The sequence below is a fragment of the Vipera ursinii genome (assembly GCF_947247035.1).
Source record: "Vipera ursinii genome assembly, chromosome: Z".
Lineage (NCBI taxonomy): Eukaryota > Metazoa > Chordata > Lepidosauria > Squamata > Viperidae > Vipera > Vipera ursinii.
Genome location: NC_139517.1, coordinates 70,878,821 through 70,900,381, shown reverse-complemented (window position 1 = coordinate 70,900,381; position 21,561 = coordinate 70,878,821). Strand labels below are relative to the sequence as shown.

General features: G+C 36.3%; 1 protein-coding gene across 1 annotated transcript in view; it reads left to right on the top strand.

The window, feature by feature from the left end:
• The window catches only part of BBS9 (Bardet-Biedl syndrome 9), a 221,044-nt gene extending 201,849 nt beyond the window's left edge, over positions 1–19,195 (top strand). Inside the window, exon 21 of the mRNA XM_083376344.1 lies at positions 18,886–19,195. Coding sequence (XP_083232470.1) covers positions 18,886–18,926 — 41 coding nt within the window. The 3' untranslated portion in view covers positions 18,927–19,195. The remainder of the gene's footprint in view (positions 1–18,885) is intronic.
• The last annotated feature ends 2,366 nt before the right edge of the window (positions 19,196–21,561 follow it).

The window sequence follows — 21,561 nt, the reverse complement described above, 5'->3', positions numbered from 1 at the left end:
CATATCTACATTTATCTATCTACATCTATCTTGGCAAAAAGAGTGAAACAAGGGTAACATTTTCTATATTTAATAAGCGCTTTAAATGGTAATAGTTTTAGTCATTTGTATTTACATTTTTCCTCTTAAAGGTGAAACTAGGAAGTGAGGAATCTGCAAAATTTGAAAACACACAGAACAAGATAATTGAAGCATTGAAAGGTTAGGTGGTGAGCAAAGACCAATATAGATGTTTATCCAAATATGCTTCACCAGGCTGAAAATGTTAATAGTACTCTAGGTTTCTATAGCACCTTTCATCTAAAAACCAAAAGCACTTAAAAATTAATTTAATTAAGTTTGGTTGCACTCCTATGAGTTAAGTAATGTTTAAACAAGGATCACTTCAACTAGCATTGAAATGTAGCCAGCCTTAGGGGAGAATGTTGTAACTATCCAGCAGCACATAGCAGCCCTACAGTACAATTTTAGAAGATAAAGAGAAGAATCATCTGTATCCAATTGAAACTCCAGGGGAAACTAGGTGTGTAGCCTAAATTGCCTTCTCTGGAATTTGCTAAGGACAATAAAGATAATGCTTCTCCCCTTAATTATCAAATGCCATAGAACCTGCCACTTAAATGGACAGATTGAAGGACTTAGAACAGCACAAAAGGGATCTATCGCAATATGGCAGTCTCCTGTGCTGACTTACATTAGTTGAAATGTTGGGCTATTGTTTGGGCATTCCTCTATCCTGTTGAAATTGACACCATGTGGATTTATTTCAAAGCTGACTTTTCTACAATTATTTTTAGGACAAACTAATAATTTTCTGACATTTCTGAATGCTAAATAAAGTCAATAATAAAAGCTAATAAAAATAAATAACTAAATATCATTTTAAAATATAATAACATCTTATTAATTAAATCATCTACTCCTAAATAAAATCTTATGTAAACCTGAATAATTATTGATTAATTTCAATTGTAGATATAGGAAATCTATGTCCTGAATTGTATCCATATTCATCCTTTACAAAATTCTATTCCAAAATATACTGCCATATTTCTCATCCTATGTAGGCTTTTTTCCTTCCATGTGGAGTTATAATTGAAAGTTTGAAATGCTAGTAATATCTCCCCAATTTGTATAAGATATTTCATGCTCTGTAAGTCATGTTTTTGATCTCAGGCACTCTGGTCTGAGATATTTTCAGCTGTTTTGCCTAGCTTATCTTTACTGAATTAAATTTTAATTTGTCCCTCAGTTTTAATGTGGTAGTCTCAGCATAGCAAAAGTACAATGTTCTTATTTATCTCTCTTTTTTAAATTGCTACAATCTGTAGAAAACTTATAAACATTAGAGTATTACTTAGTTAGAAAAAAGACTGAAATTAGATATGTATGTTTCATTGTTATTAATAAGAATAGATTGTTTTCCTGTTAACATTTTGTTAGTACTGAATACTACTTCCATATGACAGCAATTCCTTCTTATAATACCTTCCAGTAATAGATTGAAATAGATTGAAAAACTGTTTAATTATTATATAGTAATTTCCTTGCTTCCAAATGGCACATATGGTAAGATTTGTTATCTGGGCAGAATTAGATAAATCATATATCCTACTCCTTTTTTTAAAAAAAATCTTCATTTTAATAATTGGCATTAATGTTAGATCCCTAGAACAGTAGAATTACCGGCTAGAGGTGCTTCTCTCTTCTTCACTTTGGAATCTCAGTCTGCTAGTTCAGTATATTTATTAGGATTCCCAAGAATGGTTTTATTACTCAAATTCATGAATCCTTTATACTAGGGGCAGAGTCATTTTTGTACTCAGCTTCATATATGTTTGATTAGGACAGAGGAATCCACTCTTAGTCATGGAAAGTTATTGGATGACTTTGGGTTAGTCATTTTCTTTCATCTCAGCCTACCTCTTAAAATTGTACTGGGGAAAAATGAGAGGAGAGTAATACATATTGGAAGACATAGTGATATGTATCCGTCCTTCAACTTCTACTTAAAAGTTATTTATTTGTTAATATAGCTAACAATATGTAGAACAGTGTGAACATATGAAAGGATCACACCTTTCAAACCACACCCTTTAACCCTTGTGTTGCAAGTCCTACCTGGGGTCTTATTTAGATTAATTCATTACTAGAGCAATTTTTTAAAATATGATTGTATAAAGAAGATAATATGAATATATTCATTCATGAGATTTGTATTCCCTTTTTCTATAAAGGAATATAGAGTTGATGTATTAGCCTCATATCCACCCAGCTAGGCTGATAGATTATTTCTTTCCTGAGACCACCCAGTGACATTAATGGCTGAACCTTTTCCGCATTTTGACTGTTGCTGCACCATAATTTCTCCCTAAAAGCTTTACCACTTAATAGCAAGAACTGTGACTTGGAGCCCACAGTGGAAATAAATTTCAAAGAAAGGAGTACACTGACTGACTAGCTATGGTCCTTGTTCCACATAGTCCCACTTCTTGTGTTTATTTATGTTATGTGGCCACTCTAATATAAACCTATGTATAAATGCTAGACTTTTGCCATTTTAAAAGATACTTAGTTTCTCATTTCTCAGTGCCAGTGTGCTTTTTTTGTAAATGACTATGTATACCACATAACAAAACTAATGCACTTTGCCTTGTTCCCCCTCTTGTTGGTTTTACCCTATCCAATCATGGTTTATTGGTTCCTATTGAAATGTAATTTGGAGCCAATTGTTGCTTCAAGTGTTTTTTCCCTTTCTTTTTCATCACAGTAATAACTTTTGAATGTTAAGAAACTGTAACTCTCATTTCCCTGAATAATTGCCAACATCGCTTTATGGGAACAGTTGAAATGCAATATATTGGGGCTGGGAATAGGGAGAGAGGGACCACAGAATATCTAATAATGTTGAACATATTACTCTTGCTTTGGAAATTATAGTGGAAAGGGTATTTGAAAGGTTAAATGCCTTTTTGTTAACTATTAATTAGGGCAAAATACAATTTGGAAAGTACATAATCATTCTAAATTGTAGGTGGACTGAAAAAGAGAATCCTATTAATCTAGTCATACAATTTAAATATTTGAGGGTAGGAAGTTTGCATCTTTTATGGTCCTAAATCACAGCTCTAAGCATCTGTCACCATTGGCCATACTGGTAAAGCAATTGACAACTATAGTTCAGCCAAATATAGCTATTCAGAGATTCCCTGTTCTCTCTGGAGGTCACTTTGGGAAGAAGAACCAGCCAATCCACTCTTCAACCTCCCTTGTATCAGAAGCGGGTATCTTTTGGAATGACCCCAATTCATCCTAAGATGGTGCTATGCAATCTTCATGTAGGAAGGCTACATAGCAGAGTGTCTGCTTCCAGGAGATCTGCAGAAAATATAAGTGGACTGAGCCATGGGGAGGGAAGATAAGGAGAAAGATGAGGGACCCAGTGGTGTGGAAAGCAGGCCCAAGGCCTGCAGGGAGTCAGTGGGCCAGAAAGCAAAACATGGGGTACCTCATGAAGTGGGGAAGACCAGGGACATATGAGTCAGCTACTTGTGAACCGGGGATGTGCTGCAGTGCAGGTCTGGGTTTTTCAATTAATTTGAAATTGGACAACACATACATTAAGTCATTTTAGTAGATTGAGTGTAAAAGCATAGAAACATTATTTCTGAAAAAACTAAAGTTTACTGGTGAAACAGATCAGAAACATTTGTACTGATGCTCATCTGCTCTCACTTTACTTCAATAATTACTGTACTAATAGTACAAACATCTAAAAAAAAACCTGCATCACATTATGAGTGAAATTCTGAATGTTTTCATGTTGTATATTGCACATGTTGAGATCTTAGCTCAGAACAATAAAACTAGGAAAATTAATATGATTATTATGAATCCATTCTTACAGTTACGTATCTTAATTCTTATCTTTAGCTGTACTTTACATTAAGAGGAAGCATCCTAAATATTACTTATCACAATGAATGGTTGTCATTATTATTTTTTTATTACAGTTTCCTCAGATTCTAGCTAAAGCAGCATTTTTAATGAATAGGTGTAGACAGTCATGCAATGTATCAAAACAAAATAATTTTCAGATAGATATATCTCTGTAAAATGGCAACATATTCAGTATGCCTCATCCACTTCATAAGCTTTTTATATTTAATTGCAGCAGATTCCGTTTCACCAATTTAAGCAAGAATTATTAAAGTGGAACCCACAGATACTTATCAGTCTGGAGCAGAACTGTATTCAAAGGCTACATTTCCCTAGGAGCACATTTTTCTCTGGCAAGTGTAAAAGATTGCTCATATCTCTCAAGATTTCAAGAACCATTAATGAACCCACCCTGTAAGAAATCTTGAAAATCATTAACTAAGTCTCAGGTACTTTCTTTCCATATCTCTATTCAAATCTGAGTTCTTTGGTCCTTTGTATAAAATACATAGCCAACAGGTTTGAAGTAGGTGTCAAAAAATTGATGAGATACAATTACAGGAAATTAAACACTTACAAATCAGGCAAATTTCAGAAAAAGCCCATCTGTATTTTTTTTTAGAAGATAGTCTCAAGGCCAGAGATTTTTTGCAAGATATGGTATGTTTGTGGTGCCACAACTCCATCCCTTTAAATGTATGTTCAACATCATGATGCATTTACAGAAGTAGATTGAAATGATTTTGCTTTATTTATTACTGTACTTTCACAGATCCCTCTGCTTATGGAAATAACAGCACAACCTAATAGCAAAAGAGTAGCCTTGTAATGAAGCTTGGCTTCCCCAGAAAAGAAAGGGCATTGCTTTTTAGATATTATGAAAAAGAAGTGGTAAACCAGAAGCCAAGATTAATAAAAGCTTTGGAATTTTATGAGCACAGTTTAAGCCACAGTTGGAATTATTGTTATTGCTGCACTAAATCAGACTTTGTGGAATGCCAAGCATTACTTTGATTGATTAACTGAATTGGCCATGAATGAGAAAACTCTGATGATTTGTCAGAGCATTGGCTAATTCTGATCAGCATAGGCCAATAAGGTGTATTGCTTAAGATATTCCTGTAGATGGAGAACAAGAGAATATGTATTATGTGTATATTTGTATGTGTGATGTATCATTTGTATATGTTATTAAAATATATGTATTACAGATGTATGTGTATAATGTATATATATATATATATATCTGTGTGTGAGAGTTTTGTGTGTGTAAATCTGGCAAATCTTAGTTTGGTTTGGATACCTCTTATGTATCTTGGCAGGCTTGTGTATTACTTTGTGCAGTTTTGTTAATGGTTGAAGTTACACCTACACCTACTATTACGTTTCATCCAGCAGCTATGGCATCGCAACTTTGGTTGGCTCATATACTGCTGAACTGTGTGACCATTTTCTGTTCTCAGCTGTGATGATATGAACAATATCAGCTTATGTTAGAATTTGCAAATTCAGTATTTTAAAATCTTATAACTTTAGAAGCAAACTTATAACAAGATTTCTTTTCTGTATTGGCTGTGATAAAAATCAAACAATAACAATGGAACAACTTATAAGATGGGAGGGAACTGCACCAGGAGGCCTTACCCTGACAATTTTCAGTCTCTTTTCTTGACCCTTTTCCCCCCAGTAACCTTTATTCTTTCTGAGATGGATATATATTACATTTTTGTAATTATTATATTTTTCTTGTGTTGTAGACTGTAATGGAGAACGTGTATATATTTAGTTTGTCAGATTTCTATTCAGCCTTTTATTTTGTACAATTTAAGATGATATACATAATAGTCCTTCCTCCTTTTTAAACAACAGCTTTGCGAGGTGTGTTGACTGAGGAACAGTGTGTGGCCAGCTGCTGTACCTAAAAGAGGATCAGAACTTGTGTCACTGGCATTTCTTGTCCAGCACCTTAACCATTACACCAAATTATTCTGTTTGTTAATGGTATGTTATGTTAATATAGAACTTTGGAGCATCAAAGTTCTTGTTTAAACACATTAACTATAATTCAAATTTTCTACAGATGCTAAAGCTGAAAAGTAGTTAGTTACATTACCAGATTCCAGTAGTTTATGAGCAGAGGCATCACTTAAATCAGGCACTTTCTGTCTTACAACCCTGGCTTACAGCTGTAAGCTACCTGGGTGTTCAGTTTAAATTGAAACATTTTACAGAAATCTGCTAAAAATTGACTCCCACATCCTCCTTAATTTATGAAATCAGAATTTAATATTATTTTGCTTTACACAAAACAGCAGTATATCAGGGAACAATCATTTCTAACTGTGAAGGATAACCCATGTAGCATGAGAACACCAGCAGGACAGAGCTTTGTGGGTTATTCCCTTTTCTAAGTTTTGATACCATATTTATCTTTGGGTTGGACATCATCAAATCTGTCTCCATTTAATATAACCATATACCTTCCTTTCTAAAATGTCACCTGGAAAGAGTCTAGTGGAGCTTTTGGTGTGTGAACTTTGCTATAAAAAGTCTCCTACAGAGGCTGTGTTGAAATGACTTGTGTAAAACCAGAAGGTCCTCTGAGAACAGTTTGGCGAGCTCAAAAAAGCTGTTCCTAAGGAAATAAACATTTTAAACAGCATAATTCTGTGTGCAGCCAGTATGTGACATGGTTTATTGCTTAGTTTAAAGAATATCATCAAGGTTTATAGAAAAGATTTTAAATATTAACACATTTCTGCTTTCTAAGAAACTGAATATTTTTGTTATTTAGTTTAGTTTTTCTTTTTAATGTCCTTTCTGGGAAATATTTGCAGTATTTTTCAATTGTAATTCTAACTTTATTAATCTAAAAACTAATTCTATTGTTAATCATATGTTAGAACTGTAATATAATCTTATATTTATTCTTGGTGCACTGGATACCTGAGGGCAGCTAGTGAAAGATGGAATGTCTTGGAGTGGGGGAGGCCCATACATTCATTTAATAACTTCATCAAGGAAAGGAGGGGTGTGGTTTGTCAAGCAAGACACTTAATGACCATCACCACTTGTGATCATCATAGGCAAGCTCCACTATAGTCGTAGATAGAGGACTACTTTTAGAATATTTGGAATCCACTGGAATTGAGTGGCTGTAACAAATTTTAACATTATAGACAAATAAAAATATTTGGAGTCTGAGATTTATTTTTATCTGTTTTTATTCTGTTTGTCTATGCTATTATTTATTTAAAGCATTTTCTCTAGCTTTTCAGTCAAAAGGGCTCAAAATTTTCAAAAATGTTTTATGCCTATCTAAAACTTATGTGCTTCATATGGAGGCATTTCCTGGCTAAAATTATATAGATATTTGGAATCCAGCATGACCAGTCTGCAGATAATATTCATTTCTATTATCATCTCTTAATTCCTGATAGGTAATAGATCTGTATAAGCATGTGGATATAATTCTGACATGACAGAAGTAAAGAAATAAGGATCCTGTGACATAGAAAATCTCCTGAACTAGTTGGAGGAGTGCAGTTTCCCTTCTTAAGATGAGTCAGTCTAGAATTTCTCCTGTATATTTATTTTTATTTATTTATTTTAATTCCATTTATATCCCGCCCTTCTCCGAAGACTCAGGGCGGCTTACAAGCTTAGCAGTAGCCTTCATTCTATGTATATGCCTGCTTATAAGGGCTTTCACACACCCCCTAAGCGGCATTATTACAAAGTCAGCTTAATTGCCCCCAACAATCTGGGTCCTCATTTTACCTACCTTGGAAGGATGAAAGGCTGAGTCAACCTTGAGCCTGGTGGGACTCGAACCTGCACTAATTGCAGGCAGCTGGTGTTACTTAAGGAGGCATTAGCCCACTGCTCCACCAAGGCTCTGATGACCCAGTTTGGTCTAATGGTTAAGGCATGAGGAGACCTAGAAACCAGGAGACAATGGGTTCTAGTCTCACCTAAGCACAAACCAGCTGGGTAACCTTGGACCAGTCACTTTCTCCCAATCCCAGGAAGAAGACAATGACAAACTGGTTCTGAAAAACCTTGTCAAGAAAGCTTCAGGGATTTGTTCATATGTATCTGAGACTGGACACATTTTCTTTCTTTCTTTTTTTATAAATATTTTTATATTCTATTAATTTTCTAGTTTTGCAATCATAAGTACTTAACAAACAACGTGTTGTCTGGGTCCATTAGTAATTCAGTGGTACATATTAACTTCTTCAATCTAGATCCAATACTATACCATCCAGTGCTTCCTCTCTTCTTCTGGTGGTATACATTTTTCCACTCTAGGCAAATACAATTCTTATTGCTGTTAATACATATACAATTAAATATCAATATCTTTTTGACCCCTTCATGGATTACTGCCTTGTCGTGGCGAAGGGGCTTGTGTAATTCAATGAAGCTATGAGCTATGCCGTGCAGGGCCACCCAAGACGGAAAGGTCATAGCAGAGATTTCTGACAAAACGTGATCCACTGGAGAAGGAAATGGCAACCCACTCCAGTATCATTGCCATGAAAACCCCATGGACAGTACCAAAAGGCAAAAAGATATGATGATGGAAGATGAGCCCCTCAGGTCGGAAGGCGTCCAATATGCTACTGGGGAAGAGCAGAGGTCTAGTACTAGTAGCGCCAGAGAGAATGATGTGTCTGGGCCAAAGCCGAAAGGACGCTCAGCTGTGGATGTGTCTGTTGGTGAAAGGAAAGGCCGATGCTGTAAAGATTTTTTTCTCCATAGGAACCTGGAATGTAAGATCCATGAATCAAGGAAAGCTGGATATGGTCAAACAAGCGATGACAAGACTGAACATCGACATCTTAGGTATCAGCGAACTAAAATGGACAGGAATGAGTGAATTTAATTCAGATGACCATCAGGTATACTACTGTGGGCAAGAATCCCTCAGAAGAAATGGAGTAGCCTTCGTAGTCAATAAAAGAGTAGGAAAAGCAATACTGGGATACAATCCTCAAAATGACAGAATGATCTCAGTTCGAATCCAAGGCAAACCATTCATTATCACAGTAGTCCAAATCTATGCCCCAACCACCAGTGCTGAAGAGGATGAAATTGACCAGTTCTGTGAAGTCCTACAGCACCTTATAGAACTAACACCAAAAAATGATGTCCTTATCATCATGGGGGATTGGAATGCTAAAGTAGGAAGCCAAAAGATAACCGGAATAACAAAATGAAGCAGGGCACATGCTGATAGAATTTTGTCAAGAGAATACGATGGTCATAGCAAACACTCTTTTCCAACAACCCAAGAGACGGCTCTACACATGGACATCACCAGACGGTCAACACAGAAATCAGATTGACTATATGCTCTGCAGCCAAAGATGGAGAAGCTCTATACAGTCAGTAAAAACAAGACCAGGAGCTGACTGTGGCTCAGACCATGAGCTTCTCATTGCAAAGTTTAGTCTTAAACTGAAGAAAGTAGCGAAAAACACTAGGCCACTCAGGTATGAATTAAATCATATTCCTGTTGAATATACAGTAGAGGTGACAAATAGATTTAAGGAATTAGATCTGATAGACAGAGTGCCTGAAGAACTATGGACAGAGGTTCGCAACACTGTAGAACAGGTAGCAACCAAAACCATCCCAAAGAAAAAGAAATGCAAGAAAGCAAAATGGCTGTCTGAGGAAGCTTTGCAAATAGCTGAGGAAAGGAGGGAAACGAAAGGCAAGGGAGAAAAAGAAAGATACACCCAATTGAATGCAGAATTCCAGAGAATAGCTAGAAGAGATAAGAATGCCTTCTTAAATGAACAGTGCAAAGAAATAGAAGAAAATAATAGAATAGGGAAGACCAGAGATCTTTTCAAGAAAATTGTAGAGATGAAGGGAAAGTTTCATGCAAAAATGGGCATGATAAAGGACCAAAATGGCAGGGACCTAACAAAGGCAGAAGAGATTAAGAAGAGGTGGCAAAATTACACAGAAGAACTATACAAGAATGAGCCTAACATTCCTGATAATCACAATGAGGTGGTCACTGACCTCGAGCCAGACATCCTAGAATGTGAAGTGGTGGGCCTTAGGAAAGCTGAGCAACCACAAAGCGAGTGGAGGTGACAGTATTCCAACTGAGTTATTCAAAATCTTAAAAGACGATGCAGTAAAAGTGCTACACTCAATTTGCCAGCAAATTTGGAAAACACCAACAGTGGCCACAGCATTGGAAAAGATCAGTTTATATTCCAATTCCAAAGAATGGCAGTGCAAAAGAATGTTCAAACTACCGCACCATTGCACTCATTTCTCATGCTAGTAAAGTTTTGTGCTTAAAATCCTACAAGCTAGACTCCAGCAGTATGTCGACCGAGAACTACCAGAAGTACAGGCAGGATTTCAAAGAGGCAGAGGAACTAGAGATCAAATTGCCAACATACGCTGGATCATGGAGAAAGCTAGGGAGTTCCAGAAAAACATCTACTTCTGCTTCATTGACTATGCTAAAGCCTTTGATTGTGTGGATCATAACAAACTGTGGCAAGTTTTTAAAGAGATGGGCGTACCAGACCATCTTATTTGTCTCTTGAGAAACCTATATGTGGGCCAAGAAGCAACAGTGAGAACTGGACACGGAACCACTGATTGGTTCAAAATTGGGAAAGGAGTCCGGCAAGGCTGTATACTGTCACCCTGCCTATTTAACTTATATGCAGAGCAAACATGAGAAAGGCAGGGTTAGAGGAATCAAAAGTTGGAATTAAGATTGCCGGAAGAAACATCAACAACCTAAGATATGCAGATGATACCACTCTAATGGCAGAAAGTGAAGAAGAACTGAAGAGCCTCTTGTTGCGGGTGAAGAAGGAGAGTGCAAAACGTGGGTTGAAACTTAACATTAAGAAAACCAAGATCATGGCATCCGGCCCTCTCAATTCCTGGCAAATAGATGGGGAAGAAATGGAGGTAGTGACAGATTTTATTTTCCTGGGCTCCAAGATCACTGCAGATGGGGACTGTAGCCAAGAAATTAAAAGACGCTTGCTCCTTGGGAGGAAAGCAATGGCAAATCTAGACAGCACACTAAAAAGTAGAGACATCACCCTGTCAACAAAAGTGCGTATAGTCAAGGCTATGGTCTTCCCAGTTGCAATGTATGGCAGTGAAAGTTGGACCATAAAAAAGGCTGAGCACCAAAGAATTGAGGCCTTTGAACTATGGTGCTGGAGAAGACTCCTGCGAGTTCCTTGGACTGCAAGGCGATCAAACTGGACAGTCCTAGAGGAGATCAACCCTGACTGCTCTTTAGAAGGCCAGATCCTGAAGCTAAAACTCAAATACTTTGGCCACCTAATGAGAAGAAAGGACTCACTGGAGAAGAGTCTAATGCTGGGAAAGATTGAGGGCAATAGAAGAAGGGGATGACAGAGAATGAGGTGGCTGGATGGAGTCACTGAAGCAGAAGGCGTGAGCTTAAATGGACTCCAGAAGATGGTAGAGGACAGGAAGGCCTGGAGGAACATTGTCCATAGGGTCGCGATGAGTTGGACATGACTTCGCAGCTAACAAGAACAACAATCTTTTTCACATTTTTCTAATATTATATATAATATCAATAGTATCAGTTTAAAATATCTTTTCTAACCAAAACATATCTCAATTGCATTTGCACTTAAAATCCACTTGTTCAATCAATATCCTGTTTTTCCCGCTTTTTAAAATTTTTGATTTCCCACCAATGTTCAAAGTGTCTCTATCGCTTATAGTTTTCTCATTAAAAATATATATTTGGGTAACCAAAAGCTTCCCTTATTCAGACCCTCTTAGCATTTTCATATTTTTTTTCTCATACCAAAATATAGTATTCTAGTTGCAGATCCTATCTTTCTAGTTATAATAATACTTTTATTTCTAGTAATTATCTATTCTCTTAGCCATGTTCAAACATCTCTTTAATAATATCCCATCTAATGGGTGAAAATCTCTATTTTCTTCAATCTTACTCTAACTTTCTTCCTTTGCCAACTAACTTTCCAAGTCAATGCATTTGAATCATCAAGTAGTTCTTCCTCTATTTTTATGTATATTGTTTGGAATAAGAAAGACAATTTGATTAAAGTATTTTTGGAAAAATGCTCAGCCCATTTATATTCATTAAATAGCCTCCCTCCTCCAATTTCCCACAATTCTCCTAACAGCTTTATCATCCATTCGATTGGCTCTTCTTCCTTATCCTCAAGAGTGTTCTGAGGTCTTGACAGGTAAGATGTCTTTTCCATTTCCAGTATTATCGCTATGTCTTCTAATTCTTCATTTGTCTGAGTCTGTCTGTTGATTTCTTCCTTTAGGTCCTCCATCTTTGGACCCACTTCCTCTAATTTTTCTTCTATTTTCTGGATTATTATTTCCTTCTTTATAGTCATTTTCTGAATTTGTGGATTTAGATTAGAAAATTGTTCTTTTATCTCCTTTGCGTTATTTTTAGTCTCATCATGAGCTAAGGCAATTTTCTCTTATATTGATTTCAACATAGAAAAAACTTCTTTCTGAGATTCATCAACCAATGGAACAACCTTCCTCCAGAAGCTCCAACACTGGAAGTTTTTAAGAAGAGACTGGATAGCCATTTGTCCGAAATGGTATAGGGTTTCCTGCCTGAGCAGGGGGTTGGACTAGATGACCTCCAAGGTCCCTTCCAACTTTATTATTATTATTATTGGTCGCACTGGTGAATGATCTCTGGCGGGCTCGGGACAGGGGTTGCTCCTCTGTCCTAGTTCTATTAGATCTCTCAGCAGCTTTTGATACCATCGACCATGGTATCCTATTGCGGCGTCTCAGGGGGTTGGGAGTGGGAGGCACTGTTTGGCAGTGGTTCTCCTTTCTCCTGGGCCACTCGCAATCGGTGTTGACGGGAGGGCAGAGGTCTGCCCCGAGGCCTCTCATTTGTGGAGTTCCTCAGAGATCAGTTATCTCTCCCCTTCTGTTCAACATCTACATGAAGCCGCTGGGTGAGATCATTTGTGGTTTCGGGGTGGGGTATCATCAGTACGCTGATGATACCCAACTTTTTTTCTCCACCCCGAAGCAACCCAGTGATGCCCTCACCGTGATGTCCTGTTGCCTGGAGGCGGTCCAGGTCTGGATGGGGAGAAACAAGCTTCGTCTCAATCCTGCCAAGACTGAGTGGCTGTGCATACCGGCATCTCGGACTAACCAGTCCATTCCATCTTTAATGATGGGGGGTGAGGTGTTACCCCCCCGTCAATAGGGCTCGCAACTTGGGCGTCCTTCTGGATTCATGGCTCAGCTTTGAAGATCATATAGGAGCCGTGACCAGGGGGGCCTTTGCCCAGGTTCACCTGGTATGCCAGTTGCGGCCCTACCTGGACCGAGATGCCCTGCGCACAGTCACTCATGCGCTCGTGACCTCCCGATTGGACTACTGCAACGCTGTCTACATGGGGCTGCCCTTGAGGACCACTCGGAGGCTTCAACTGGTGCACAATGCAGCCGCGCTGGTTGTGATGGGGGTTTCCTGATACTCGCATGTAACACCTCTACTTCGCGAGCTGCATTGGCTTCCGGTTGCCCTCCGGGTGAGATTCAAGGTGCTGGTGATGACCTATAAAGCCCTAAATGGCTTGGGTCCGGGATATTTGAGGGAACACCTGCTCCCTTCGTCCTGTGCGCTCCCACAGGGAGGGTCTCCTCGGTACCGCCGATAAAAGATTGCCGGCGGACAATACCCAGGGGGAGGGCCTTCTCTGTGGGTGCGCTGGCCCTTTGGAACCAGCTGCCTGTAGAGCTTAGGACTGCCCCTGACCTTCGCTCATTCCGCCGGGACCTAAAGACCTGACTCTTCGAGCTTTCTGACCTAGACTAAGAGTATTAACTGGGGTTTTAATTGTATTTTTAATTGTAATTGGGTTATATTTCAAGGTTAGTGTAATTATTTTAATTGTTTTTAATTTTTGTAACTTGTTGCATTGTTTTAAAAAACCTTGTGAACCACCCTGAGTCCTACAGGAGAAGGGCGGTATATAAGTTTAATAAAATAAAAACAAATAAATAAATAAATAAATAAATTATTAACATTTTCTTGTTGGTATGTCAAGCTGGGGGTTTTGATGACAAGTGTTAGGGATGCTTTTTTACCATTTAATGCTAGGTCTGGAACATCCATTTTGTTTTTGTATGTGGTCTTTATAGTCCAATCTATTTAGGAATTTTAAAAGTTTCAGTCAATTGTCATTTGAACTCCAAATTATCAGCTAGCCTATCAGTCCATCTTTAAAGGCAAAGGTAAAGGTTCCCCCGCACATGCATGCTAGTCGTTTCTAACTCTAGGGGCCGGTGCTCATCTCTGTTTGAAAGCCGAAGAGCCAGCTTGTCCGAGGACGTCTCCGTGGTCATGTGGCCGTCATGACTAGATGCCAAAGGCACACGGAACACTGTTACCTTCCCACCATAGTGGTCCCTATTTTTCTATTTGCATTTTTACGTGCTTTCGAACTGCTAGGTTGGCAGAAGCTGGGACGAGTAACAGGCGCTCACTTTGTTATGCAGCACTTGGGATTCGACCCGCCAAACTGCTGATCTTCTGATCGACAAGCTCAGCGTCCTAATCCACTGAGCCACCGTGTCCCTAGTCCATCTTTAAGCCTCCCCTAAACAAATATAAGCAAAATTCAAGTTTTTCTTTCCAATGAAATACATATCCTTTCAGTCCAGAAAGAAAATAGCAATTAAAAATTGTTCATTAATCAAAGGTTTATAATCCAAAGTATTCCATCATCTCAATCAGTAATGTATTTTTTTTCTACAGGGAAATAGCTTTATGACACAGCTCTAAAAGTGTTAGTATTTATATTCATAATCCAGGCAGCCCAGTTTCAAACTAGTTTATCATCTCTGCCACACAGATAAGCAGCCCAAAATGTTTTTTCCCCTTTTCCCAGCTGCAGTCTTCAAGGTTAAAGTTTCCAAGGACTAAGTGCAGGTCTAAGTGGCTCTTTGAGTGTTTAAGGTTGCCAGCCCCTGAACTAGAACAATAAATTTAAAAGTCACAAGTTTTAAGCACTGGTTAACATTGACATTGCAAATAAGTGTTTTATGCTTTACTCAGTTTTCCTTAATTAAAATCATAGATACATGATGCATATTATTATTGCTTAGCATCCATATTTCTTTGTGTACTTTTTAAAACTTTCTAAGAATAGGTTTTGGCATGTTTTCATCAGAGAAAGTTTACTTGTAAAATACAGTCTCTTTCCTCCTAAAGTTTTCCTGTTGCATTATTCAAAAATCATATTTTTTATTATTACAATTTTAGTTTTAGAATACCAGGAAAGCTGCTAATCAGTTAACTACTTATGAATTTTTACTATTATGTACAGTTTGTATTCTATAAATATATCCATCAAGAACCAGTATATGTGATATAGAAATTCATTTAATAACTAAAACATTGGGAAATGATGAAATACATTTTTATTATTCTTTATGAAAGTTAGAGGAGACAGACAGAATTAATCTTTTATAAGGATTGTTTACTTAGTAATTTTGGAATTTTATTTTAGTAATTTATTATTATTCCATATGGCAATCTCTTTGCTCCATCTTTGTATCTAATGCTGCTTGAGATGTGATGCTAGTAGCATCCTTGCAACTTAGGCAATTGTCGAAAAGTATGGTTTTTTTTGTTATTTGTATGTATCTGCATTCCAAGGATTATTAACCTATTGGGTATCTACTAAGTAAATTTCAATAGACAGAACGAAAATATTAATAAATTAGGAGAAATGGAAGAATGTTCCTCTGAAGCCTGGAGAAGACTCTGTTGATGTATATTTATTTCTAGAGCACTACCGAACAATTTGTTTCAAATATGGTATTTAATTCCACAAATCACCAAATCAAAATAACTATGTCACAATCAAAAAGAGGAATGTACGATAAGTGTGATTAGTAGAGACATGTTAAGCTCAAGAAAATTAGTCAACCTTTCCATGTTGGATGGTATTAAACATGCAGCAGTAATCATAGAAGACATACAATTCATTCTGGAAAAAAAGAGAGTGAATCTGTAGTATATAATTTAAATGTACATGCAGACATCCTTTTAAAATCATTTTTACTCTCTCAACAGACACCCTTTTCAGCAGATATCTTTTTTATAAATTCATAAAAAGATACACGTTTATATTGTCCTTCACACACATATTTATAATTGAAGAAGAGAGCAAAAGAAAAATACTCAAGAATGCTTAAGATACAATTGTTCATCTTTTTGTTTTTGCTGCTCTAGGAAAATAACATGATTCCAAGAATGCAAGAAAAATAGTGTTCTGCCTCAAGAGTGTCAAGGTTGCAGAACAGTAGAATTACCAACCAGTAGCAAGTTAGGTCAAGAGGGTGCAGAGTATCCAGACACTCACAGTCAATTATAACCCAGGTTATGTGTCAGGCCAGAGGTCAACACAAATTCCCAAGCATACACAAAACATCCTGCAGAGTCAGATTCCAGGCAAAGTTCCAGAAATAGTCCAAGGATCAAAGACAGATGTCTACCTTTGCTGAAAGACTCCAGAAAAACTGAGCAAGGTCAGAGGTTGGTGAAAGATCTGAAGGCTGATGAAGCCAGTGCTCTTGAAATCACAATCAGCAATATTATCTAATCGTCAGGTCATCTATCTTCCAGGGGTATTCCAAATAATATTTTCCTGTGGGTAAGGCTTCACATATGATTAAGATTTTATTTGGGGGGAGAGGTGCTTTTTTTTCTGGAGGGCACTTACAAATTTGGATTTCAAATGCTTATACCTGGGGTAGGCAACCTCGGCTCTTTTATGAGTCATGGACTTCAACTCCCAGAAATCCTGAGCCTCTATGCCGAGGTTGCCTACCCCTGGCCTATACTGTCCAGGGATGGGTGATACCTCAGGTTTTTCGTATTCCACCTAGGAACTCTCAGTCCATGACAGAAAAAACAGATTCATTCCACTCCCAACCATTCTTTCTTTGCTGATATAGATTCTTTCTGACTTTGCCCATAGTTGAAATTTGCTGCTGGTCAAGAAGGAAATGGAATAAATTTCCTTTTTATGAGAAAAGGGGACAAAGAAGAAACAATTGCCCATCCATAATTGAGTTTGAAGATTGAAATCATAAAGTTCTTATTTAAAATACCAGGAACTTCTATCTGAATGAGATTGGCTACTGCTATAAATATTACAAAATAAAATAAAAACTGTCTCATAATATAGTAGTACATTAAGTGCCATATGGGAATACACTTCAAGACTACGGAAGCAAAGGAATGCAAGTCTCAAGCTTCAGGCTTTGTTGGTTTGCCTTGATTTGTAGTTCAGATTTTTTTTGTTCAATATTCCCAGTGGCCACTTTCACAGGAATTTCTCTGCATGGTGATAATCATTCAGGATATTTTAGAATGCAAAGCAAGAAGATAAATGTTCCTCCTCATCCTTTCTAGTGTACCAGAAACAAAATTGCTCTTGTATTTATTTGATTTTGTGTGTGCCTAGATTGTTCGATCCTTTTTTCATCAGATAGTTTAATCAAAAAAGTGTAATGATGAAGACTTTTCCTTCAACAATTTGGAAAAGTCTTCATCAATAAATATTTTTGAGAAATAGTCTAAAACTCTTATATTTTATTTTATGCAATAAACTATAAAGTTCTAACTTTAAAAATATTTGTTCTTGTTTGTTTACCCATCTATATGTTCTGTTTTGGCATATAATGGTCTTTTAATAAGGGGAGGAATGCTGCAAAGAATTTCCCAATTTCTCAACTATTCAAATCACATATATTTTAAGTCTAGAATCCAGAATTTTGTTGATATGATTTATCTGTAAGATTATATTGTTGTTTTGTTAACTGTTTTGAAGACAGTAACAAATATATCAGTAGATTAAATGAAAATCACCAATAAAATATGTCTCAAATATCTTTAATGTCTTTAACTAATATCTTTACTTCCAGTAGCCTTAATCAGTTCTCAAACTCTTTTTTTTAATTGCCTGAAGGGGCATGTGTGATTCTTCTCCATTTGTTTATTGCCTGCCATTTTAATTAATGTACTTCTTGACTCTATGTCCCTGTTCATTAATGAAGCTATTAAATGAGACAGGATCTTGAAGTAATCTTTACAGCACCTCAGCATGTGCTAACAACACAGAACAAAAGATGTTCCATGTCAAGCTGACCTTTGCCAACCTCACCCAGTTCTTCACATCATCCTTTTAATGGTCTTTTGGAAAGCAGGCGCTTTGAGAAAAGGAGCCCCCACAGATCTCCCTCAGGAAATTAAGGCTCACTTCATTGCTTTGGTCTTTTGTGTCCCCAGAATGTTCTTTCCACTGAGTTGATTAGCCTTGGGGTTGTGTTTTGCATCTTTGGTAAAGTTAGTTCAACTACTTAACGGTGCTCCCAGCCACTTTTTCTAAGTACCTAGATTCCTTAGAATCAAAAACTGTAACAAAATGGGGAGGGGGAGGGGCTTAAATTGCAGTTGAATTACAAAGATTACAGCTTCCAGCTCAACTTTCCAATAACACCTTTTCTTTGTGAACACAGTTAAAAGGAGTTAATGAAAATATAGTTGTCTAAAAAAACCTTTCTGTGATTATTGTCTTGCAGTAATTTGAAGCATTAGCTATAAAATAGTAATATTTGGGTCTCCTGAAACAAACCTCATTTTTCATCAGCTTATAACTATCCGTTTAAAAATGGGGGCAAAAACTGAAATACAGACAGGTGAAATAACTCTCTAATTAGCAGAATAGAAAAGGACCAGGAAATTAAATTGCACAGAAAACTTGGTTTTTGTGTTACAAGCATTCGGGCAAATGATTGAATTGCAATTATTAACAAGGCTGCTTGGTATAACCACATTTATTTTTTTATGTTCTTTCTGTTTCTCTGCAGATTTACCAGAGGATGAATTACAGGAAGCAGAAATACCATGAAAAGTGCAAAAAGACCTTCAGGAGGATTTTAAAAATCTGTGCAATTACAATCCAAAAGTCATATTTTATTTTCAGTACTGAATACAGTAAGCCTCAAGAAGCAGGCCCACTATTACAGAAAAATACTTCCCTTTTTAGCTACTGATTTCAGAGATATTTTCCCAAGGTGACATTGTAGGTGGAAGCATTCTGTAACTGATATTCAATTATAAACTCTAAATAGAAATCTACGTTGATCAAAACTTTTAATATATTTAAATATTGACATATTAAACCATGAAAGTATCCTGCACTTTAAAGTTCCTTTTTCCTTTCTCTCTTGTATCATAATGGTACATTTTGATAAAAAATAATAATACTGTCATCTGATGATGATTATGTTTACTATTTCAAATACACAATAATTCATGAGATTTATTTGGATTTCACTTCTGATTTATAAATTTGATGTTGAGTCATACTGTGTAAGTTTATAACAACTGCTTTGTTTTTGTGCAGAAAGGTCTCTGCAGTGTCAGTCCTTGGTCTATTCTGGATGTTTTATCTAAAAATAAAACCATTTTAATGACAATTCCTTTATGCTTAGCTCTAGGATCTTGTTGAATAATTTCAAAGAGAGGTCTTTACCTATGCAAACTAATCACAAAACGTAACAAACATAGCTGGGAATTCTTTTCTGAGATCATTTCTTAAATTTTGATCTCAACTGGGCAGTTTATCCAGTCTTTGATTTGCACTCCACACTTGTCAGATTTTGACTCTAAAATGTTGTTAGTATATAATAATTATTTTCAGACAATGGTACATGTTTCTGAACTAACACTATTTCCATCTTGATTTCATTAGTCTTTTTGCGTGTTTTTTCTGATATACATAATGTATATCAGAAAAAAATATGCAAAAAGACTAATGAAGTCAAGATGGAAATAGTGTTAATTCAGAAACATGTACGTACCATTGTCTGAAAATAATTCAGAGCTCCCTGGATCCAATTCTACATGCTCCAATTAAAGCACATGCTTCTCTTTTTGTTTTGGTCTAGTTGTCATACAACGTTAATTTATAGAGTTACTGCTTCCTTATAATATATGCAACATGAATTCCAAGCAATTGTCTCAGATTTTCTTGACAATATAAATAATTTTAAGAACTAGCCAAATCTCTTAGCACCTTGAATACATTCTCTTGGCAAGTGATCCAGATCACTTCTGTTGAAACAGCGAAATGCAAATGAACACGTAATTCTGCTAGGAGGTTAGAAATTTAGTATTTCAATGATTTTATTAAACTAGCATTGTTTTGCATTGTTCTTTGTTCAGACCATAGTTGGGCAGCAAAGATTTAGTTTTGCTGATTTCTTGAAAACAACTGGACCTGCAATATTCTTTTCATTTTTAGGATATTGTTAATTTGTAAAGAAATACAGCCTATTTTTTAAAATCTTAAAATAGAGCTGGAACAATTAGAATTCACAGAAAAGACATTCTTACTGAAATGACTAGAAATATTAAACTTTTTCAGCAAAATTATATCAATGGCTCATTGAAGTATTAATAAAAACCTGAATCATAGCCACCAGTCCCCCCGCAATTCTTCCCTGTTTTGTTCCAACTACTGAAAAAGAAAAGTGAATTGACAAAGAAAGGGCTCAGTTAAATTCAGTTCCCACTGACATCCATTTGGATTTGGAATTCAGGGATGTCTTAAGTATGATTTATCAATGAATATTCCTGCTCAAGCATTCTGATTTTTCCCTTGAGTATTCCTCTTAAGAAATAATTATTAATAGCAAAAAAATCCTATGACTTCTTTTCAACTTATTATGAGAACACTGATAATTCTAGAAGTACTTTGTTTTTTTTTTGTTTTTTTAAATTTTATTAAATTTATTATTTAAAAACATTGGACACAGTGAGCTGACAAACCTTTTTGTCTACAATGTTTAAATATATATATATATACATGTATATATGTACATCAAAAATACACTTAAATACACTTAGATTACAAATCGGTGGAATACCACAATATTAAAAACAGTGAGCTAGTCTGTAAAACCTAATAGAGACCTTTCTTTTTATCCATCCAAAGATACAATTTGTTCCAAATTCTATAATAGTCTGATTGATCTTTATTCTTTAATTCCAAAGTTAATTTGTCCATTTCAGCGCAATCCCAAATTTTCCTAATAACCTCTTTTTCTCCTGGGATCTCATTCTTTTTCCATTTTTGCGCAAATGATATTCTAGCTGCTGTGATAATATGGATCATTAAGTATAGCACATCTTTAGAATATTTCTCTTTCGTGATTCCCAACAAGAAAAGTTCTGGACTAAACTCCAAATCTTGTTTCAATATTTCTTTCAGCCAAATCCAAATCATTCTCCAAAATTTTTGTGTTTTACTGCAAGACCACCACGTGTGGAAGTATGTGCCTATCTCTTCAGAACACTTCCAACATTTGGGAGATGCTGTTGTGTACATTTTTGCTAAGCGGGCTGGGGGAAGATGCCATCGGTAAAACATTTTAAATAAATTTTCTTTATACGATGAGGCCAGTGTTATCCTTTTATTTCTATCCCAAATTGTTTGCCAAGTATCTAAGTCGATGTTATGTCCTAAATTATTAGCCCAG